This window comes from Bison bison, unplaced genomic scaffold, assembly GCF_000754665.1.
Source record: "Bison bison bison isolate TAMUID 2011002044 unplaced genomic scaffold, Bison_UMD1.0 scf7180017864244, whole genome shotgun sequence".
Taxonomy (NCBI): domain Eukaryota; kingdom Metazoa; phylum Chordata; class Mammalia; order Artiodactyla; family Bovidae; genus Bison; species Bison bison.
In genome coordinates, this window is record NW_011494816.1 from 2,855,569 (window position 1) to 2,880,038 (window position 24,470).

The window sequence follows — 24,470 nt, forward strand, 5'->3', positions numbered from 1 at the left end:
TTGTCCCATGAGTGTGCAATCAGTAAATTCCATGCTGCAGGAAATCTTACAGGTCAAATGCCCCACGTTCTTTTTTTATCTTTGGCTGTGCCAGTCTTAGTTGCAGTATTTGGGATCTTAGTTGCAGCACGTGGGATCTAGTTCCCTGACCAGGGATTGAACACAGGCTTCCTGCATTAAGGGAGTCTTAGCCACTGGACCACCAGGGAAGTCCCACCTCAAGTTCTTTAATAAATATCTTTGAGCAAAAGACAGGGCTAGAAGCAGAACCTAAGGATTTTAACAAGCTTTTAAGAGTTTTCTTTTGTTAATTAATTAGCAAGTCTAAACTATATGGTCTGGAGATGACCATCTGTGTGATAAAATTGTAAAGAAATGCAAGGAAGTGATCACCATAAAAAGTCAGGAGAAAAAAAGTCAGGAGAGTTGTTACTTTTGGGGGGAGGTGGGAGCAGTGACTGAGTCAGGGCACACAAGATTTCTGCATGGTAGTGTTATCATAACTCATTCAGCTCGAGAGGAAGAAGTCTGGCTGTAGAGAAAAGAATCACATGGAGAGAGATACATGAAATTGAAGAAGGGGTGTGTAGGTGTGTGTGTGTGTGTCTCGCAATGGCAGAAGCAGGCAGGAATCACTGGGGCAGTCATTCTCGTCCCTCTCCCCATGGTGCTCTGAGGTTCTCAAGCCCTTCCACTTCTGTGAGGCAGAAAGGGCAAGGGTTATTCTCCCCATTTTATGGGTGGAAAAACTGAGGCCTGAGTGTGTGTGACTTGCCCCAGGTCACACTGCTCATCAAGGGTAGAGGCTGCCCAGATCCCAGGCCCCAGCCCAGGAGTGAGCAGGGCAGCTGGCTCACCCAACGCTGCCCTGTCCCCTGCAGGAATTGCTGAGATTCTGATGAACAGACCCAGTGCCCGCAATGCCCTGGGGAATGTCTTCGTCAGTCAGGTGAGTAAGGGCGGGCACCAGGGTGGGAGGGGCTGAGCTGGGAGGTATCTGATCTGGTCTCCTCTGCAGCTGCTGGAAGCTCTGGCCAAGCTTCGGGAGGACCGTCAAGTGCGTGTCCTGATCTTCAGGAGTGGAGTGAAGGGTGTGTTCTGCGCAGGTGGGTTTCCTTCCTTGCCCCCAACCCGGGGCTCAGCAGGGCTCCCACCAGCCTGCATTTAGGGAACAGTTAGGTTGTTTTAGCACAGGACTCGGGCTTCCCAGGTTGCCCTAGTGGTAAAGAACCCACTTGGGGATACAGGAGACACTGGTTTGATCCCTGGGACGGGAAGATTCCCTGTGGAAGGAAATGGCAACCCACTCCGGTATTCTTGCCTGGAGAATCCCCATGGACAGAGGAGCCTGGCGGGCTACAGTCCATGAGGGTGCCAAGAGTCAGACATGACTGAAGCAACTTAGCACACAGCACAGGACTCATTCCCATTTAAAGATATGCACTCAGAGGTGAAATTCCTTGCTTAGAGCAACACAGCTAGTGAGAATTCGGTTAGAACTTGACCTTTCTGACCCCCAAATCCCTGTTCTTTCTGTTCTGACACTGCATTGAGGAAATGAGAAAACGGAGTCCAACGACACTCACCAGGTCCGTGGCCAAGATAGGACTGACTTACTGCCCCTTTGCCCACTACAAGATTTCAGTCCCTGTCAACGAACTCTTCCATATCTCTGCACCATTTGGTCCTCACAACAGGGCAAGCACCACGCACTTCCTTTCTGAGACGAGAAATGCTGCATCCCAGGCCCACTACAAGAAGCAAGCGAATGAGAGTTGAGCTAAGAACTGACTCTGCGGTGGCTCTGGAGGGGACACCGGGGAGACGGGAAGAGGCTGCGGAGGGCGAGGGTGGGAAGCGAGTGATTCTTAGGCAGTTTCAAGGGCATGTGGCTCAGTCCCCAGGCCTCAACTGTCAGGATCCCCGTGAGCAGCCTGGGGCGGGAGGTGGCAAGAGAAGTATGCGGACCAGTCTGCCCTGATCGAGGCCCTCCTCCTACTCCGGCCTCTTCCTTTGGCTCCCCCCATGATCTGACGTCTTCCATCACGGTCACTTCATGACTGTTAGCCCCACTCCTCACCCCTCCAGCGAAGGACAGGAAAGCAGGGGGCGTGCAGGAGGTCTGAATCTGCCCCTGATTTGCTCTGGAATCCTGGGCTAGTCCCTGTCTCTCTCTGCGCCTCAGTTTCCCCATCTGTCACTGAGGGGCTAGGACTAATCAGACTCTCAAGGGCTCTCCCAACTGACTTTCCCATAATCTAGGACTTGCAGAGAGTACGTTCACCCCCTATTCATGACTCAGGCTCCGGCTGTCTGGCCTTCAGTGAACCTCCACTGTCACTACTCTCACCAAGGACCCTGCCCCCCCCATGCCACTGTCCCTGCACTCACTCCTCAACCAAGCCCTCCTTTTAAAAAATAATTATACCTGCTGTATGCCAATTATTTCTCAATAAAACAGGAAAAAATAATAAATTTTTATTTTATTACTATTTAATGTGTTTTATGAGTTGTCAAAAATATGTACATTACACAAAATTTACATTTAATCACAAAATTTACATTTTAATCACTTTTAAGTGTAAAATTCACTGGCATTAAGTGCATTCACAAGGTTATTCAACAATCACCACTATCCATTTCCAGAAAACTTTCATCATCTCAATAAACTATATACTGAAGCAATTCCTCCCCATTTCCCTAACACCCAGTAACCTCCATTCTACTCTCTATCTTTACGAATTTGCTTACTCTAAGTATTTAAGTAGAATCATCCATTTGTCCTTTCATGGCTAGCTTATTTCACTTAGCATCATGTACTTCATGTTCATCCACATTGTAGCATATTGCAGAATTTCTATCTTTTTTAAAAGAGAATAATATTCTTTTTCACATATATATTCCACATTTTTTTAATCCATCTGTTGATGGACTTGGGTGGTTCCCACATTTTGGCTGTTGTGATTAATACTGCTACGAACATTGGTGTGCACCTATCTGTTTTGAGTCCTTGTTTTCAATTCTTTGGGGTATATACTTAGGAGTAAAGTGGCTGGACCACAGAGTAATCCTACTTTGAACTTTTGGAGGAAGCACCAAAATATTTTTCACGGCAGCTGTATCATTTGAGATTCCTACCAGCGGTACATCAGAGTTCTCCACACCAATGTCAACACTTTTTTGTTACTTATAATCACCGTCTGAATGGGTACAAAGCACTATCCTATTGTGGTTTTTACTTGCATTTCCCCAATGATGCTGAACACACTCTCCAGTGCTTACTGCCTTATCTTCTTTTTTAAATATTTGGCTGCACTGGGTCTTCGTTGAGGGACGCAGGATCTTCAGTCTTCTGTGACATGCCACCTTTCAGTTCCGGCATGAGAGCTCTAGTTCCCCAACTAGGGATGGAACTTGGGCCACCTGCATTAGAAGCCCAATCTTAGCCACTGGATTAGCCGGGAAATCTCACTGGCATATTTTCCTTGGAGAAATGTCTACTCAAGTCCTTTGTTTGTTTTTGGCCACTCTGCACAACTTGCATGATCTTAGTTCCCCAAACAGGGATCAAACCGTGCCCCCTGCAGGGGAAGCATGGAGTCTTAAACCACTGGACCACCAGGGAAGTCCTTTTTATTTGTTTTTAGTTGTAGGAAATCTTTATATATCATAGATATCAGTTCCTTACCAGATGTATGATTTGCAAGTTATTTCCTTCCATTCATGGGTTGTCTTTGCTCTCTTCATAATCTCTTCTGATGCATTAGTTTTTAATTGTGATGAAATCCAATTTATCTTTTTGTTGTTGTTGTGTCTTTTTTTGACCACCCTCCTCCCTCCCTGGTTTCCCTGACAAGTTTTCCTGGTGTTTCTCTTTCCTCTTTGGCCGCTTCTCTTCAGGTTTCCATTGCTGGATCCTTTGACAGCCTGGGATTCAGTGCCAGGTCATTTCCCAAGGGCTGTCACCCTTGCATCTGCAGGTGCAGACCTGAAGGAGCGGGAGCAGATGAGTGAGGCAGAAGTGGGGCTCTTTGTCCAGCGGCTTCGAGGCCTGATGACTGAGATTGGTGAGGGTTCTGGAGTGGGGAGGAGGGGCGCATTCAGGAATCCTGCTGATCCCAGCCTCACCCAATCTACCATACCCTAAAGACAGAATGGTTTCTGTTGTGAGCTCTGTGGAGAGATGATCCTCCCAGGGAGAGGGGGCAGGGACAAGGAATTCTACAAGGAGGAGGGTGCCACGAGGGTCCAAAGGGCACTGGCTCCCCAGCATTAGTGCCCTGCTAGTTCTGACCCCCAGCCCCTGTGCCCTGAGGGTACAAGCCTGGCCATTCCAGAGTCAACTTTCAGCAAGCATGCTTGCAGGCTTTGATAAATGCTTGTTCTTTTTCTGGAATATCCCTCCTAGGCCATCTGAACTGTTTATGCATTCTTTAAGACAACCAGTGCCACCTCCTCCAGGAAGCCATCCCTGGCCCATCATCCAAGCTTCCTTTCTCAGATCACCGATCACCCTGGGTCATCATCACCTGTTTGCCCGTTGGCCTTCCCCATGTCAGATTCAATTCTGTTCTCAGCACACAGAATGAGAAGGGAGAGTAAAAAGGCGGGTCCTGGGGAGGCCCACAGGAGGGTGGGCCTGACCAGGCATCACCCTGCCCATCCATCTCCCCACTCCTATTCCCCAGCAGATCCCACAACTTGCCCCAGTGGGAAAACTGACTGCTAAGATAACCTGGCTGAGGTACCAGGTAAGGTCCCCAAACTTGGGACCAATGAAGCCTTCTATCACAACCAGCTAGACCATCTCCTACCCTGAGACACTGTCCTGGTCCTACCAGGGCCTCACAGGCTGAGCCCTCCTTTGTCTCCACAGCAGCGTTCCCTGCACCCACCATTGCAGCTATGGATGGGTTTGCCTTGGGTGGAGGCCTGGAACTTGCCCTGGCCTGTGACCTCCGAGTGGCAGGTACTGGGTACAGGGAGAGGTGTGGAAGGGTGGGAGGGAAGAGCGAATGAAACAAGCTAATTCTGGGGATTCTGCAGTCAGCCACTGCTCTCAGCTTTCCAACAAACCCCAGAACTAAAGGCAAAGTGGGAGCCAAGGAATTCAGGAAGCAGTGGTTCCCCACCCACCGCCCAGCCCCTGACTGCTACAGGACTCGTCCCTTCTCAGAGTCAGCTGCCCTCAGCTCAGGACTGTTTGTACCAACCCCAGGGCAACCGCTGACACAGCTAGAAAGAACACAGAGAGTGAAGGTTGGGGACAAAGGTATCTATTCAGTCTTCCAGTTCTGTCCAAGCCAGCTGTATCGATCATATTGTGAACAAAGGTGAGCCATGAGGGCAGTCTATGCCCAGTTAATCACAAGCATGACTGGGCAGGAACAGTGCCCTACAGTAGCTCTATCAGAGTCCACAGAGGTTTGCATTAGTAGCTCAGAGAAATTGAACTTTGAAGTGTGGAGGGCAGGGAGGATGAAGATAATTGCTTTTTAACCTTGCGGACTTGGTGGTTAGGTGTGCCCTTTTTAGAGCCGATCAGAGAAGATATGACACTTCCCTGTAGCTCAAACAGTAAAGAATCTGCTTGCAATGCAGGAGACGAGTTTGATCCCTGGGTCAGGAAGATCCTCTGGAGAAGGAAATGGCAATCCACTCCAGTATTCTTGCTTGGAGAAGCCTGGAGGGCTAAAGTTCATAGGGTGGTAAAGAGTCAAACACAACTGAGCGACTAACACTTACTTACTTACTTACTTTAGAGAAGATCTGAGTGTCATCATGGTGCTACTACTTCTCCTGCCACCAATAACTTTTTTTTAACATGTAGCCCCAGGCATAGAGGGACTTTATATCCACATGATACATAGCAAAGAGAAGCCATCAAAATACCAGGTCAGGTCATAGCACCAACTCTGGTTCTACCTGCCTGTTTAGGGGAGCTAACTTGCAGGGTTTGATGGATAGGAGGGTGAATGTAGACCCCTCCCTCCCATACCGCATGGTTTGGAGGGACCGTGTTCAGGGAATTCAGGAGAAGCCTGTGGGGTGGGACACTCAATCAAGGAAGGCTTCTCACAGGAAGTGCAACTCAGAAAAAAGGATGTGGATCAGAATACAGGAAAATTTCAGGCTGACAAAAAGCTCGGAGGGAAAACTGGTAGAAGCAGGAGTCACTGACACTCTAGGCCAGACCAGAGTTAACATGAGACTAAGAATCCATTAACTTACAAATAGGTACTGGGTATCATCCAGGAACCCTTCTTGTTCTAAGCACCATGACCTCACTTAATCCTTAGCAACTCTATAAAGCAGGTAAAAGAGACGTTATCATTTTTTTTTCCCCCATCCACATAGCTCAGAAAGGCTAAGAGAGTAGCTCAGTGAGTTGTGGAGGTGGGATGAGTGCTGGGCCTTCTGACTTCCAGGTTAGGGCTCTTCCAAAGGTAGTAACTGGAGGAGCCTGGCTGTAGCCGCACCATGAGGGAAGTAATTGGCTGGAAGGGTGAGCAGAGCCCACAGAGTGTCTCTTATCCTCTGGGATTGGAGCTGGAAGGCAGGGTGGGGGCTTCACTCTGTTTTGTCTAAGCAGCTTCCTCGGCTGTCATGGGACTGATCGAGACCACCCGAGGGCTCCTCCCAGGAGCAGGTAATCTCAACACACACCATCCATCCTCTACCTGTTTATTCTATCCAGCATAATTCCCTACTTTCCTCTTTTGCCCTATGTTCTGGGCTCTTCCCCGCCAGCCTAACCCAATCTTGTCCTCTGAGAGGTCTTGGCTGACTCCCAGCCAGGGCCTCCTCTGGGCCCCCACATTCCATGAGGATTCACCATCCCTACTCCATCCTGGCAGGAGGGACTCAGAGGCTGCCTCGATGCCTGGGGGTGGCCCTGGCGAAGGAGCTCATCTTCACAGGCCGACGACTGAGTGGGGCGCAGGCCCAGGCTCTGGGGCTGGTGAACCACGCTGTGGCCCAGAACGAGGAGGGCAATGCTGCCTACGACCGGGCACGAGCACTGGCCCAGGAGATCCTACCCCAGGTACGACTGCCGCTCAGCACAGGCGGGCCTGTGCCATTGGGGATCACAGGTGCGGAAGCCAGGGGGCAAGGGTGTCTCATGCAACCACACAAGATCCATTTTCCCAGATTTATAAAATTAACCATCTTTGGCGATTTTGCTTCCTTTCAGCCATCTAGTAAATAATACTAAATCAGATTTTAAGTTAAGATGAAAATTGAGTTCCGAGGCGCTGGGATCAATTAAGCTTGAAAATCCTCTGAACAGCCTGTAAAACAGAACTTCTGAGATGATGCAAATGATCTCTATCTGTGCCACCCACTAAGGCAGTCACTAGCCATGTTTTGTTGCTATGTCCGACTCTGTGCGACTCCACCGACTGTAGCCCAGCAGACTCCTCTTGTCCATGGTATTTTACAGGCAAATATACTAGAATGGGCTACCATTTCCTTCTTCAGGGGATCTTCCCAACCCAGGGACTGAACCCGAGGCTCCTGCTTGCCAAGCAGTTTTTTACCCTTGAGCTACCTGGGAAGCCCCACTAGCCACATTACTTAAATTAAAATTTTACTTTCTCAATTACACTTCCCATATTTTAATGCTAACAGACACATCTGGCTGTTGGCTATTGTACTGGACAGTAAAGCATGAATGTGTCCCAAAATTGAAAATGCAAGATTCTTTAAAGCAGATAAAGAACTACCAGCCCATCTTTCGACCATACTACATGGTGGAAAAGCACTTGAAATACATGATGTAGGACGTGTGTTAAGACCCATACTTTTTAATCCTCAAATAGCCTATTAGCATAGTCTCCCCAAAGGTGTAGATACCCAGGGAGTGGGTTAGGCCCTGCCTACATGTAATCTCCAAGTACCTGAGAGGCTCCACTGGCTTCTCACTTCTCTAAGAGAGCCAGAGGGACGTCCCAAGTTTCCACAAAGATAGGCAAGCAGCTGAAATGGAGCCAGGTTCTGTTAAGTTGTAATACTCACTGAGCCCATATGGTGCACCCTCATCCTTCAGACACAAGCAATCCTGGGTACTTTAATAGTGTCCCAATGTTAGAACAATCCAGGTGAGATGATTATGCCTGTCGCGTCTGTGCTATAACAGACCCAACAAGGTTAAGTGACTGCTCATCAAAGTCAAAGAAAGTGACTGCACCACCACAAAGACAGATACTATTTTGGCATCCATTCTGCATAATACAGAAATACAGATGATAACTAGCATTTTAAAGAGTGCAGACCATGTACACAATTTTTAAAGAACAAACTAAATCTTTAATGGATTTCAAATACAAAAAATTAAAGACATGTTACAAAAGTAATATAATATTGTTAACCATAATCTATAATTTTAATATTATTAACACAATATTTGTATTAATCATGAAAAGTAAAAAAGAGTTATCTTACTTAGGGGGAAAAAAAAATCTCCCTCAAATAATCCTATCCTGCCTCTTCTTATAACTTTGAGATCTTTACTTACTTACTTGCTTAGTTACTTGAGGGCAAGGACTATAAAAAACATGGTAAGTTTGGTTTAAAAGCATTTGTTTTGTCTTCATTTCTTGTTTATAGTTTCATCACACATAAATGGAGAGTCTGAAGCTGTTCATTTTAATGCTGTCGTGTTTCTCTTATACTCGGTCAGAAAGTCTGAACTGATAACAAAAACTCTGAGTGACTCGGGGTAGTAACTGATTACACTTACACAGACTGAGGGGTCTATTTGTAGACTCTAGGGTTTGTCTTTTTGCATAAAATAAATAACTGGGTCTTTGAGCTTGGTCTCATGACTTTTCAATATATTGAAATAATGGTATTTTACTAATTACTAGTATTCCAGTATTTAAAAGTAGCTTTCCATACCAAAACAACAGCCTACCAAAAACTAGTATTAGAATCACTAATGCAAATCCTGGGGCATTCTGATGCAACCTGTTTAACTTCCAGGTGAGTTACTGAGTGCCAAATATGAAAAGATTCCTGAGTGCAAGAGATGCTGTTGTAGACAGCTGCCCTCTAGTGGACAAATTACCAAAACCAGCAGTGAAATTGCTCCAGAGATTACAGCCTCAAAGAGCCTATCAATAAACACAAGGTCCAGAAATTAACACTCAGATTTTCCCTTTAAACAGTACATATACTTTACCCTTTGAATATGGATTTGAATACATTTTCCATTTCAACATCAAAGTAATGGAACATCCTGTGGCAACTGTGACTCACTGTTCTCATTTCCAAATAACACATAATGATCCATCGTATTTCTAACTGAGCTTCACAGAGTGTTCCACTGAACAACACAAATTGGAACTGTGAAGGTTCACTTATACATGGATTTTTTTTCCCCACTAAATACATACTACAGCACTACACGATCCAAGGTTGGTTGAATTTGTGGATGTAGAACTCTCTAAGTTCTGTGCAGATTTTTTACTGCATGGACAGTTGGTTCGCCCAAGCTCTGGGTTGTTCAAGGGTCAACCACATATATGTACACACACACTCAGAAACATAAATATGTGTGTTTTCAACACAGGGACAACATGCTATATAGTTTTTAATTTTCTCCAATGAGAAATCAGTAGTTATATTCGTGATAAACAAATCAAAAAGGATAGAAGAATAAGAAGGACACAGAGTAAAACTCAAAAGTAGGGTGATCCTGTTATCCTGGGGCTGTTCCAGGTTCAAAGTGAAAAGTCCCACATCCTAAAACCCTTCAGTCACTGGCAAAAAGACAAGTGTTTTGGGTCACCTAAACAGTCCTCAGTTCCCCAGTCACTCTCCCCAGCGATGACCACTGTTAACAGTTCGCATACTCTTCCAGAAATATTCATTGTACATGTAAAATTTACACATATACTCACATATCTAATTCTAAATTCCTTTAGGACAATTTAGGGGACAAGGAACACACCTTTAAAGGCTAGTCCAGTTCTAACTGACGTTTAAAAACAAACTATGCACAGAAAAGAATTCAATCAGTATGGAAAAGTATAAAACAAAAAGTGAAGTTCTTCATTCTCATGACCTTTCTCCCCAAAGACACATCACACCAACACCTTCTACACAAACTGAATAATATACACAGCACGATGCAGCTTCCTTTTCTCACCTTATATGTTGGAGAGTTGCTCATTTCAGCACATACTTATCAACCTCATTCATTTAAACTGCACATTTTTTCATTAATGGTATGGATGTGCCATCATTTAACCAGTACTCTAGTGAGGAACATTCACATTACTGACATCTTTATGCTCCTGAAAAATAGCTGGAGTGATTAACTTTGTACATCTTAGTGTACTCTTGGAAATGAATCTATAGGGTAGATGCCTACATGGAGTTACAACATGAAAGAGCATGGGCATCTATCTAATCTGCCAGTTCTTGGCAAATTGTCCTCCTGAAGGATTGTTCCAGTTTACTCTCCATTCAACTGTGTGTGCAAATACTTCTCAACGATAATGGGCATTATCAACCTTTACAGTTCCCAAGTGTGAAGTGAAAAGGAGCACCTAACTGTTCTGATCTACGTTTTCTTTAAAAGTAAAGCTGAGCACACCTTATGTCTTTTTTTCCTTTTTGTGAACTAGCTTTCCATACTGTGTGAATGCTAAAAAGTATATATATATATATATATATATATATATAAGCTTTTTGTAAAGGAAATGCTTCTGTCACAATATCACAAATATATTCTCCCAGATCTTGATTTTTGCTTGAATCTGTGGTATTTTTCCCTGTCTGAAGTTCATCTTTATGTAGCTAGTTTTTTCATTTATGGTTTCCATGCTAACAGACTTTTTAAATTGTTCTTTCCTGATAAAGTCTTACAAAACCTTCAAATAATACAATATGAACAAAATAGGAGGCAAACGCACTCCTTGCCTGGAAGTGTGGTGGGGGATGGAGAGCCAGATCCGCAGTGGCACAAAATAATTAGAAGCAAGACCAATGAGGCAAAGATGGTCACTTCAGTGCTCTTGCTTCCAAGTGGCCCTACAAAATGGCCCTCAGGATTTCAACCCCGGCCTGTCAGATTCCAAAGTCCAAGTTCCTACTACTGACCTTTTTCACCCTACTGGGGGTAAAACGTGCTTTCAGTGGAGGCTTGCATTTGTTGAGATGAGACGGGTAGAGGAAGGGACAGGAGTGGAAAAGGTGACTGGGAATCGGATCCAAGCTTCGCCACTGACTGGATAAACGTGGCCAACTGCTTCCCCACCCTGAGCCTCAATTAAACCCCTCCTGAAGGGCTGGGGAGCAGCCTGTGACCGTTAGACAAGTCTGTGGGTGGGAAAGCATGTGTACAGTGGAGTATGTTGTACATGCTGGAGGCATGTATTAACTGACGAGAATTCCAGATGGTCAGGACTAGGAGGGTTAGGGATCGGTTAGGCTTCCTTCATTATTGAAAAGGAACATCAGCTAATTAGTAGGTATAACACTAACAAAAGTAAACACTGTCACTAGAATAGCTGGATTTCTACCCAGACCTCATCCCCTATCATGGAGCTTGTGTGCCTGTGAGCACCAACTGATCCCCTCAACCAAGCGTTTGCTTTTCCCTAGGCCCCCATTGCTGTGCGGCTGAGCAAAGTAGCCATTGACCGAGGAATAGAGGTGAGAGGGTTCTGGGTCGGAACTTAGCATCTGCTAAGGTCAGTGGGGTGGCTGGGAGGCAGTGCTTTCAGGGCACACAGATGGACAACACAGCTGGAAAGAACTCAGCAATCAGACTCTTCTAATAGACTTGGAGCCTGAACCTCTCTCTTTGTTTTGTAGTTTTACCCATCTACAAAATGAAGTTTGGCCAAGTAAAAATACTCCAAATTATATTTTATCCTCATTTCTCTCCCTTGGTTAGAGAAGGTAGCTGAAGTCCAGAAAGGGTAAATGACTTACCCGGGGTCACAGAGCAAATGAGTTACAAGAACCCAGGTTTGCATGGCTATCAGTCCATGTTCTCAGGATTATGCTGATGGTCAGCAATGCGGCCTCACAGACGGGGCTCAGGCACGCTGACTTGGCTGCAGCTAACTCATCCTACACATCAACTTATTCATTCATTACACACTAAACCTAGACCTGAACTGGGACACCAGAATGAATCAAATATGGTCTCTGCCCCCAAGGTAGGAGAGGGACTGACATAAGTCACTAATAAAAAGTCAAGTACCAAGTAGACAGCCCAGAGAGGGTAGAGCTGCACCTTCCATGGGGCTACTGGGTACAGGGCTGGACAGTGCTGTGTTGGAGAATGTTTTCTAGAACTGGGGTTTAGGCTGGATAAGAATTCCAGAAAAATTGGAAAGTGTGAGAGAAAAAACAGAGGTGCATAAATAAGCAACTCAACTGAACAAGAGGAAGGGACGAGTGAGTCAGCACAGCAGTGAGGTTAGGGGCATGGGCCCTGGTGCTGGACCATCTGGGTTCTAAGACCTGTTTTCCCACACACCGTTGTGTCTTTACACAAATCACTCCACCTTTCTATGCCTCAGATTTCTCAGCTGCGTAGTAGGGAAAATAACTGCTGCTATGAACAGTACTTCTCTTATAATAGTGCCTTTAAGTGAGTAATAACAAGCAGTGGACAGTAGAGACTGGGAAGTTGCCAGGGGCCAAGTCATGCAGGCCTTGGTTCTGAGGGCAATGGAAAGCCAGCAGAGTTCATTAATGGGGGTGACAGGAGACATGGTGAGGCAGCCAGGTGGGGAAGGAGGGGACAATGCCTGCGCAAGCACAGCTCACACACTCCCTCCTCATCTCTAAGGCTGTTTGTAATCCCCCCTGTTGTTCTCACAGCCCCCACTCATCCTAGCACTGCCTCACCTCTGTAATGAATGGTGTTCCCTCTCCAGTAGGGGATTCCTTATCACACCATCTCTCTTCATATAGTCTGGCATACAGTGAGCCTGGATAATTCTTTGCTGGAAGAATCCAGGGACCAGCAGGAAGTGGTGTAGAGCAGGGCGAGCTGGCGCCCAGGGCACATGGAGGTGGGCAAGGCTGATCCAGGCACCCCTTCTTTCCTGCAGGTGGACATCGCATCAGGGATGGCCATTGAAGGGATATGCTACGCCCAGGTACGTGTCTGCTGCCAGTCCTGCATGCTTGTAAGCAGAGGCCAGGCCAGGGTGGGGCTCTTGGGTACTATTAGTACATGACCAATTGAACAGGTTCCTCCCAACCCACACAGTCAGCCTGCACTGATCCCAGGGGAGCCACAGAGCACTCTCTGGGGCTGTTTCCTCAGCCATCTAATGGCACTGCACCCTGCCCTAATCTGCTGTCCAGAGAATCACAGAGGAACCCGACAGAAGAAGAGCAGCTTCTGAGTTCTCTGTATCAGTGGCTACTGGTACAGGGCAAACTGTACCAGCCTAGAGGCCAGGCTGGAGGATGCCAAGGCCTTGATTATTGCCCATAGGTTGTGTATGCTCGATGGTGGGACAATAAACTATGGCTGACCCATTTAGCCCCTTACTCCTTAGTGAGTCAAAAACATGAATCTCCAGGCTAACAAGTAACAAAATCCTCCTAAACGGGGGTTTGGGAACTTATAGAACCCAATGTAAACCAACTGCATACCAGGATTCAGAGCCAGAGCTCTTACCACAAAGCCTAGTCTTTGTTTTCTACCGAGTAGCCTCATTTCAGACTGCTGAATGAGACTGTGAGCTCTCAGAGGCACGTACACTGCGCACAAAATCAGGCTGGTGTGAGGAGATCAAGGAGCCACCAAGGCCCACACGTTTGCATGACCCAACACCAGAGTCCAAAGACAGTGAAAGACTGGATTCTGGCCTCGCCAGGGGCTGAACAACCTTCAGCAAGTCTTTACTGGTTTCTGCACCTGTCCCTGCAAACTGATACTCTGTATGTTGTTTCAGAACATCCCAACCCGGGATCGGCTGGAAGGCATGGCTGCTTTCAGGGAGAAGCGCCTCCCCAGATTTGTTGGCGAGTGACCTCCATTTAACCTGAAGCAAGGGAGATGCACAGCTTACAGGGCAGGATCCAGAAGGAAGATGTGCAGCACCTCTGCCCTCATCATTTCACCTCTGCCCTCATCATTTCACCTCTCTGGGTTCCAGATTCCTCACAAGGACAATGATGGATAGGAAATAACAGGCATGGTGCCTGGTACTAGGGTGCTGACTATGCCACCTACTGCTCCCTTCATTACTCCTCACCCAGGCGAGCTCATCACTGGGGTGAGGTTGGCTTTGGAGCATACCTGTCTCTCCCTAATAGAACAATAAACTAAGGATAAAACAGACCCCTCTGGGCCCTTATAGCACTGGCACCCAAGTCTGATCACTGCGTCTCAGTTATTAGGTGCTCACCAGAGATGCAAGATGCTGTAAGAACCACCCCACAATGGCCCTGTTTCTCCCTCAGTACAATAGAGATAATAAGGAGACCTTGGTTGTGGTTGAATAGACTCAGCTCTCTGCCAGTTACTCACTGTTTGCCTCAGCCTCCTCAACTATAATGAACCTGTCTTGAGGATTAAAAAATAATAAAATACCTGATGTTCCATAAACATGAGTTATGATTAATGTACTGTTTTCTTTTAAGAACCAGATGAAATCACTGCTGTGAAAACCTTTTGTAAACTGTAGGGTGGCAGACAAATCTTTGCTGGTGCATTTAATTAACTTTTAGGAGCCCTGAGAAGGGAACGATTAACTGAGGTGGACAACATGGAAGATTAAGAAATGGACAGGTAATACTGCAGTTGAAGGCTGAAGGATCAAACAGGCAATGGAGGCAAAGAAGAGGAAAACTGAGGGGAATAGCACGAGCAAAAAAGCAAGATGATGGCACTTTGAGATAAAGGGGGGCTGATATACACATGTGCACACTAGCCTCAGCAGCCCTCCTCCTATACCAAGGCAGGGCAAGAGACAGTCATGTGGTCATTCTTTAACTGATCTGAGCTTCCTAAGCCTGTGCCTGGGCAGGCTCAGGAGTTACTGAACCATGGGCATGGGCATGGACACAGACCAGTAACACTGTTGACTTGCTTTTAAAAACAAATGTGCCTCAAAGCTGTACTCATTTCCTGGAAGGAAAAGTAAGACAAGAACCCAAGTCTTAGGAATCAGCACCAACCACACAAGCAAAATTTGTCTATCTAGGAAGTAACCATCTTGTTGTACTTCCTTCTTCTTATCTGTTGAAGTAAAGTGAAGTCACCCAGTCATATCTGACTCTTTGCAACCCTATAGACCATAGCCTACCAGACTCCTCTGTCCATGGGATTTTCCAGGCAATAGTACTGGAGTGGATTGCCATTTCCTTCTCCAGGGGATCTTCCCAACCCAGGGCTCGAACCCAGGTCTCCCGCATTGTAGACAGATGCCTTTACCATCTGAGCCACCAGGGAAGACTAAAACTATCCCAGAGGACTGTTGAAAATCAGAGAAAATGTACAGAGGTGCCCAATGCTGAACTGGACCTCAACAGGTACTATTTCCCACTCATCCTCCTCACATCAGCCCACGCTTGTATCTGGTAACAGCATGTTCTGACATATGGAACCCAGGTCAGGAAACTAAGACATACTTTTAGAATCATGCACAAGAGTGAATGAGAAAATCTGTGGAGTTTCAGGGCCGTTGAAGGAAGCAGGTCACAAATTCCCCTTATCCAGTGGGACACCAGTGAGCAATAGTTTGAGAAAATAATTTAGAATAAGAATAAACCTCATTTGATTTCAAAAGACGATATGGGGCATTCCGGTTAAGAATCTGGCCAGCTTACAGTATAAAAATCTAATACTAAAATAAGCTACCAATTTAAAAAAATTGTTTCTTCGAAAAATTTAGATGACTGGCATAACATGTTTCATTGACTGTCAATAATGTGAGGAAGGACTTCATTCCATAAAGCACATTTGCAGAGGACACAAACAAAAGCCTTTCATAGCTTACACTGAGGTTGAGATTGGTTCTCAGAAAAGCTCATTATTTTTCTCATCCAAGTTAGGTAAGAGCACCTCTTTAAATCTTTGGCACAGTCCTTCCTCTGTTTTGGTCACAGTCGCACTCAAATTAAAAATCTGAGGGATTGAGATTTATACTCGCTATATAATCTTTCATCTAAACACTTCTCAGTCCTGTGACCAGGCCCCACCAGCACCAATTACCCACAATGTTATTATGCTCATTCAGTCTAAGGTGTAAAGTTGGAGGAAAAAAGGTCAAAGGTAGACTATCCAAAAATCATAAAAATGTATTTCTCTTTCCTCCACCCAACAAGTGGAAGGTAATTTGGTATGTATTAAAAAAAATTTTTCCCTTCCCTCCAATAGAGGTTCTGCCTTCCAAACAATACATTTAAACACACATGTTTCCTAGAACTTTTTCATGCATTTCTTTTCCAAAGGCCTCACATAGCCAGGAATAACAACTCAGGAGATTCTTTCAACCGTGAAATTTAACATAAATACAGAGGTCCCCCATAGGTATTTCTTTTTTTCTTTCCTCTGACAATACTCAGAAACTGGTCAGGGCTAAAGAAAATTAACTGGCATAGCTGTTTGAACAAAAGCTTACAGGTCTTCCCACAGAGTCTAGGGCTTGATTTTTCAAAACTACTGAAAAGGTATTCCGAGAATGATTCCAACTTGATTTGAGATTATGGCTATCACACAAATCCAAACTTCTTATAACTTACAGAAAATCATCCCCCAAAGCCAACAAGGCGGTCAGCTCACAAACTCCGACAACTTGTTTCAATCCAACACTTGATTGCTGATACAGCAGAAGGCCTGATACTGAAGACGTAGCACCTCTGAGGCCCTGAGGTTAAGAAGGGCCTTCAACAGAGAGAGGGCCTCTGGTAATTTATAAAGTACATTTTGAAGTCATCTACAATGGAGGCTGCGATCTGCTGTGCTTGGGGGTCTGCCTCACTGTGCTCCCGGATGTCACACACAAGTTGCAATCCTTCTTCTTCAACTAACATTTTGCAGTATTTGCTGGCTGAAAGAAAATCAAGCAAAGAAACCTGATGTTCAAGTTGGTGTTTTAAATATTCCCAGTTACCACATTCATCATTTTAAAGATGCCAATAATGCTCGGCTTATGCAATTTGATAACGGATGATTATTTTATTAAGTTTATTTCCAGACAACTCTATGCTTCAAATATCTCTAGCTAAAAGGATAAGAACTTCTTCTATTACGAAAATAATAAAAATTTCATGTTCAGGCAGTATGCTGAGCTAGACAACCTAAAAATACCAGAGGCTGGATAAAATATAATTGAAAAATTTTAAATTCATGGTTGAGTGTACAAAGTAAAGGAACTGTCAAGGAGTCAGACACAAAGAGCAAAAAAAAAGCACTTAAAGCTCATGTAACCTCACCTGTAACTTTTCTGGAGTAGAAAGGGACTGTCAGTTTCAGTAATCTAGGAATTTCAATTTTAACTTTAGGAAGTCAGAAGCAAAAATAATGCATAAATTTGGCCCCTCAAAAGGCCAGATGAGACAAGGGATAAGACAATGAAACATGTCTATCTTGGCCTGGGTTCTGGGGAGAAGTCTTTCCTGAGTCCCAAGTTGGGATCTCAACCCAAGTTGGTACAGGGTTAGCCTAAATGTTCTTGGAATCCTTGAGCTGAGAAATTAATATAAGGATTAGACCAATCCCAGGAAAACCTCCAGAACACTTGACAGAAGCAAATACAAAACTGTACTAAAGGGATATGTCCACAACTCAGTCTGAAAAAGATTCTCTTAATCAGTGAAACAGTCAATTAAACACAGAAACCATGATCCAAAACATATTTAAGGACTTCCCTGGTAGACTAGTGGTTAAGACTTTGCCTTCCAATGCAGGGGACATGGATTCAATCCCTGGCTGGGGAGCTAACACGCCTCATGGCCAAAAAAACAAACCATTAAAAAAAAAACACAGAAGCAGTTTTGTAACAAATTCAATAAAGAGTTTAAAATGGTCCATCCACATGAATAAAAATCTTAAAGAGAAAAAACACACAACTAAGACAACCAAGAATGCACTAAAAAGAAACAAAGACATGGATACTTTTTTTTTTAATGGTAACAAGATATGTAGGACTGATTGAGAGAAGATATAAGATATTTCTGATAAATGTTATAAGAAAGGAACAGAGAGAATAGCTGGAGGGTAATACTTTAAAAGAAAATTTCTGAAAATGTTCATCGATTTTGTAAGGTATAACCATGATCTGAAATCCAGACACCATAGAACAAAACAATGACTAGCAAAAACAATGAATAAAATCAAGACAATAAACTGGAAAAAAATATTTGCAAGAGTTCCTTCAAATTAAAAAGATAAAAAAAAAAAAACAGTAAACAACCATAAGCAAAGGAAACCAACAGACAATCCAAATATAAGAAAAGACAGTTAACCTTACTTAAAATGTCAAGTTAGAATCACTTTCACCTTAGACAGGCAAAGATAAAAAATTCAACTAAAAGTTTTGCAAGAATAAAAGGAAACTGCAAGCTCTCATATATTGCTGATGGGAATGCAAACTGGTAATCAATTCTCTGGAAGACAGTTTAGCAATACCCAACAAAATTATAAACATTCATAACATTTTGACTCAGCTCTGCAGATTATACTCACAAAGTATACTATGCTTGTACTAATACTATGCTATGTGCAAATGCTAATACTATAAGCCAAGCAATGTTTAAATGCTTTGCAAATGTTAACTCACTTAATTCTCATAACAGTCCTATAAAACAGGTACTTGGATCCCTATTTTACAGATGAGGAAACTGGGGCACAGAAAGGCTAAGTAACTTGCTCAAGCTCCCACAGTTAGTAAATGGAAAAACAGGGAGTAAAGTTCAAATAGTCTGGTTCTGGGGTCTGTTCTCTTAATCATCAGACATATGTATCTTTCCTAAATATATACAGTGTTTGTGTGTTTTTTTTCCCCTGGTGGTCCACTGGTTAGGACTCCAAGATTCCACTGTAGGGGCCCAGGCTCAATATCTCCTGGGGGAATTAAGATCTCACATGCTGTGGGTGTAGCCAAAAATAAAGAGAAGTGTTAGGGCAAGCTCCTAAAAACCATTTTTCTCTATCAGTTCTTTCCTAATTATTCTGCCACTTTAGCTTTAGAATAATCTTCAGATTCCTCATCATTTACTGTATTCATTCACTTGAACTGTATTATATATGTGAATAGAAAAGAACTGAGGAGTATAATATGTCCATAATTATTTCAGTCTATAAATTATTTCCTAGAGTTTTTTGTACATAGGCCCCAATACTTGTTAAAGCTATTTTAAGATAGTTTATGCTTTTGATAGTTAAACATTTCATTAATTCTAAAAGTTATACCTTTAAGATTTTTCAGCATAAAATTAGTCTATAATCCTTTTTATAATACAAATTCTCTAATTCTTTTATACAGAATTAAAGTCTAGGATTCTTTTATAATACAAGCAAAAATTTTAGTAATAATCCTTAGCAAAGAAAAAAAGCCAAGAATTCCCAAGAGGAATTTAAAGCAACAAATGTGGAAAAACATTTAATTTCCTGAGAAACAACTCCTGACATCTGGCCCCCCAGTCTCCCACAAACCACTACAAAGAGGCAAATCTATGTATTACTTATAGGAAAGATAGTCTTATGATAAAATATTCAGTGACGAGAAAGCTATAGGATACCATGCACAGAATGAGCCCATTTTGTCTAAAAACATATGCACGTACAGTATATAATAACTATAGCATATATACAGAAAATTACCTGGAAGGATAGTTATAGTTAATGAACAGTGCTTGCCTGTGGGGAATAGGAGCAGGAGCACACTTTCACTTTCTATATTGCTTACCATCCATCCCCAAATAAATTATAATTCTGTAGCATTTTTTATACTAATACAAAAGCTTTTTAGTTTCTTCTTAAAAAGGGTTAAAATCAGGACATAAGAGAACAATTTTTCAAAATTCCATCTTGAACTTAATCCTTATACAAAAAAATAGCTAAAAAACAATTATTTTTAAATACATACGGTTTTTACTGCAGACATGATACATGGCCCATAGTGCCCAGAGCTGAACCTCTGGTTGAGAGAAGTTGCCAAGGAGTGGAAAAAATGCCTTGAAGGATCTAAATAAGTACAAAGAAGATATTTCTTCAGAACTCAGGCTAACATCAGGGATATAGTAATATTTTCAACATCCCCGCAGCCACTCCCAGAGTCAATTCTTCATTAAGACAGATGTATTGCTGAGCATGTAATTGGAACTACCATTTAAGATGGAGAAGGAAATGGCAACCCACTCCAGTGTTCTTGCCTGGAGAATCCCATGGACAGAGAAGCCTGGTAGGCTACAGTCCATAGGGTCGCACAGTCAGACACAACTGAATCGACTTAGCAGCAGCAGCAGCATTTAAGAAATTATATTCTGTGTTAGACACTATACATTCAAAAACTGATTCCACCCTCAATATTGCACACTGTCAGCTTCATTTTACAGATGACAAAAACTAAGTCTCAGAGATTTTCTTAAAGTGATTTTACAAGTATCACAAAGAAATCAGATTTGAATATAAGGCTATTTGATTCTAATATTTTATTATACCATGGCCTCTACAGAGTGAGGAGACTAAGGACAAGCTTTAAGAGAAGTACTACACCATGACGAAATTACCTGTAAGTAACCAAAGCTGTCATCTTACAACTTGAACTTGGCCATTTCTGGATGGTTGCATACTACACAAAAAGAGAAATCAAGATTCTAGTATTGTTTCATGTCATTTATAATTATATACATATGAAACAATATAAATTTTCAAAATTGAGGATTACTCAAATTTAGGTATACCTAACCAACCAACCATTAATTAGACAGCCATTATATATGTAGAATATGAAGAAAGTCATGTGGAAAACAATACACCAGAAAGGGACTTCTGTTTAAAGATGGAAGACTGAGCATGAATGGAACAGTACAACTGGTTTAAAAGAAGATAAACACACATGAAACAAAGCAGAAGAAAAATGGCAAATGATTTAATAGGTCTAGCACTGGGGAAGGTTAAAAAAAAAAAAAAAACCCATTTTGAACAGAACCCCTAACAGACCTAAAAACTGGGCATACAAAGTACTTCAGGAAGTGAGATTACAGGTAGGCTTAAAATAGGAGGACTGGTTGAAAGTACCAAGGAATCAAGACTACCAGATCTCCTCTACCACCCCTTACAAAAATGTTTGGACTGGGCAACCCCATGAACAATTGAGGTTGGAAGTACCATGCTAAAAACAGGGGGCTAAAGTGAAAAATACTAAATACTAAATGCTGAGGTGCCCCTGCCCTCAACTCTATCCTTCTATGGGTGTTTAGACTGTTGGAAGCCAACCTTATGATTTTCAATCAGGAGAATAGGAATTAAGCAAGGGAGGGAGGCAGGGAGAAAAAGAGGAAAGGAAGGAAGGAAGGAAGTAAAAGAGGAAGAAGGGATGGAGGAATGAAAAGGATAGAAAGAAATCTCCTAGAACTGAAGGAAAACAAGATTCCAGAGCAGTAAGTAGCCAGTGGAACAGATGAAAATAAACTCATATCAAGGCACATCACTGAGATTTCCAAACAATAAAGATAAAGATCTTAAAACTTCCAAAGAAAAATGGCACAGGACTTCTCAACAGTGATACCAAGAAATAACAATGGAGCAATGACCTAGAAATGTGAAAGGAAAGTATTTCAGTACTTGAGTTTTATATCCAGCCATCTGATCAACTAAAGGTGAATGTAAAATAAAGGTCTTTCAAATATAAAAGGTTTCAAATTCTTTTCTTACATCTCTTAAGAAGCTACTAGAGGATATGACCCAACAGAATGCGGGAGTATACCAAAGAATAGAAAGGTATGCAATCCAGGAAACAGGGAATCCAACATGAGAGAGCAAAGAGAATCTTCAGGACGACAGTAAAGGAACTTCCCGGGATCTAACAGATATACAAAATATATCTAACAGATGGAACAAAAACAGAGGCTTGGGAAATAAGCTGACGTGGACAGAATACATTTAAATGTACTGAAAGGAGACATATAGTTGGAGTATAAGAAAGGGTGTGCACTGGGAATTTTCATTTTCCTAAGTGGAAAATAAACTGACAATGTCTAAAACTACAAAGTCAGGCATACCAACATATGTTAGAGATAAGAAGGTAAACACCAAAAGAAACAGCTTTAAAAAGAGCTGAAAGTGGGAAACAGAAGGGAAATAACCTATATAAACTGCATGCTTAATTTTATAAAAGGGAAGTATCAGAAAGAATGCAGAAAATGTTAATAGAGGTTAGCTTTGGGTGGTAAGGTGTGGATGATTTATAATGTTTTGTTTATATTCTTCTCTATCTTTCCCATTTTCTACAATTAACACATATTTCAAAAACTCTTATGATCTAGAAAAATAAGTTTTCTGCAAGAAGAGATGACTCTGGATTTTGTAAAGAGGAACAGTCCTTATACCAGATCCTGGAGAAGCGCTGTCCTCTGGAGGTCACAGGATATCCAGGGCTGTTTGTCAGATGTCAGGTGGGCTATGATGCCTGCAGCTAAATAGCTGACTTCCAAGTCCTTGCTATGGAGCAAGCTACTGATATGCTTTACCATATCTTCAGTAATCAGCTTGGGAAAGAGTTCTTTGACTTCAACCACGTTGTTCTATGGGGCAGATGGAGTAGAGAATATCAGGAATCGGTTCCTCTCCCTCTCTTACTGCTCAGCTCAGATACATATAAGAACACTCAGTCCCTGCTCCTCCCTCTGATTTAGCCTCACATCTACTACAAACCCATCCCCTTGATGATAAAGATGATTAGTAAGAACAAATCATTGAGGAAGCACTTACTAAGTGCCAGGCACTGCACTTAGACTGAAGTGTCTTTTTTATCTGCCTTATCTTACATCTTTTTTTATCTGCCTCATCTCATTTAATCTTTGATAGTCCTACAAAGTCTGACACTCAGAAAGACTAACTTGTCAGCTTCACATCGCTAACAACTGGTTGGAGTAGATTACAAATCCAGGTCTGACTCAAAAACTTAACATTCCTGGGGCCTGCTGTATGTTACGTCAGTTTTAACAGTAACAATGAAAGGCAGGTAGTAGTTTCATTATTTTATGTACTATATTAGTTTCTATGCTGTGTAACAAATTTAACACAAACTTGGTGGCTTAAAACAACACACATTTTTCCTCTCACAGTTTGTGAGAGGGCCTGCTTAGCTGGGTTTCACGAGCCTGCAGTCAAAGTGCTGGCTGGGCTGCATGCTCACATCGGGAGGCTCCAATGGGTGAGGTGGGGGTGGGGAGACTACTTTCAAGCTCACTCGGACTGTTGGTAGGATTCATTTCCTTGTGGCTGCAGGAATAAGAGTTTCTTGCTGGAGACAACATATCTCTTTCATTTGACTTTTCCTGAGTTGTATCTATAATAAATTAAAAATAGCAGGGGACTTTAACTGGTAGTACAGTGGCTAGGGGGGCTTCCCAGGTGGGCACCAGTGCTAAAGAACCTGCATGCCATTGTAGAAGAGACATGGGTTCGATCCCTGGGTTGGTAAGATCCCCTGGAGGAGGGCACAGCAACCCACTCCAGTATTCTTCCCTGGAGAATTCCATGGACAGGAGTCTAGCAGGCTAGTCCATAGGGTCAAAAAGAGTCAGACATGACTGAAGCGACTTAGCACGAACACAAAGTGGTTAGAACTCTACACTTTCACTGCAGAGAGCAGTGATTCAATCCCTCGCTGGGAAATAAAGATTGCCCCATGCCATGTGGGACACAGACCCAAAAAAAATCTTTCCTTTGGGACTTCCCTGGTGGTCCAGTGGCTAAGACTCCACACTCGCAATGCATGGGGCCCAATTTTGATCCCGGGTCAGAGAATTAGACCCTACATGCTGCAACTAAGAGTCTGCATACTACAACTAGATTCCGCAAGGCCACAACTACACATCTGGCACGCCACAATGAAGATCCCACATGCCATAAATAAGACCGAGCACGGTCAAATAAATATATATTTTAAAAATATCAAATAAAGTGCCTTCCCAAGTTCTGTGAGCCATTCTAGCAAATTACCAACCTGAGGAAGGGGTTGTGGAATCCCTCAACTTAAAGTCAATCAGAAGCAGGAGTAGCTCTGGACTTAACAGTTGGCAACTAAAGTGGAGGCAGACTTGTGGAACTGAGCTTTTCAGGATCTGATGCTAATGCCTGACAGTCAGTGACAGAATTTAGCTGAATCGAACTGTAGGACATCTAGCTGGTGTCAGAGAACTGGAGAAGTGGTTGTTGGAAAACACCCAAGATTGTATAACCTGCTTTTGACCAGTGAGACATTAGAAAATCTGACATAAGCAGAAACTGAAGAAGCATTTGTGCAGTGGACTTG

General features: G+C 43.1%; 2 protein-coding genes across 2 annotated transcripts in view; one reads left to right on the forward strand and one right to left on the reverse strand.

Moving 5' to 3' along the window:
- The first annotated feature begins 920 nt into the window (after positions 1-920).
- LOC104993799 (enoyl-CoA hydratase domain-containing protein 2, mitochondrial) lies at positions 921-14,595 on the forward strand. Its single transcript, XM_010847202.1, has 9 exons — positions 921-949; positions 994-1,106; positions 3,981-4,067; positions 4,877-4,969; positions 6,593-6,649; positions 6,858-7,045; positions 11,614-11,664; positions 13,080-13,127; positions 13,935-14,595. The coding sequence occupies exons 1-9, from the start codon at positions 921-923 to the stop codon at positions 14,010-14,012; spliced, it is 744 nt and encodes a 247-aa protein (XP_010845504.1). The 3' UTR covers positions 14,013-14,595.
- Positions 14,596-16,872: 2,277 nt separating this feature from the next.
- The window catches only part of ZYG11A (zyg-11 family member A, cell cycle regulator), a 65,197-nt gene continuing 57,599 nt past the window's right edge, over positions 16,873-24,470 (reverse strand). Inside the window, exons 11-14 of the mRNA XM_010847166.1 lie at positions 22,540-22,734; positions 20,719-20,780; positions 20,076-20,173; positions 16,873-17,036 (exon numbers count right to left, since the gene is read on the reverse strand). Of these exons, the coding sequence (XP_010845468.1) occupies positions 16,873-17,036; positions 20,076-20,173; positions 20,719-20,780; positions 22,540-22,734 (519 nt within the window). The remainder of the gene's footprint in view (positions 17,037-20,075; positions 20,174-20,718; positions 20,781-22,539; positions 22,735-24,470) is intronic.

Bases quoted from the DNA above. Each gene is read 5' to 3' on its own strand.
- LOC104993799 (XM_010847202.1), top strand. From the start codon at position 921: ATGCCCTGGGGAATGTCTTCGTCAGTCAG. The intron at 950-993 runs GTGAGTAAGGGC...CTGAGCTGGGAG, and splicing joins GGAATGTCTTCGTCAGTCAG to GTATCTGATCTGGTCTCCTC. The intron at 4,970-6,592 runs GTACTGGGTACA...TTGTCTAAGCAG, and splicing joins CTGTGACCTCCGAGTGGCAG to CTTCCTCGGCTGTCATGGGA.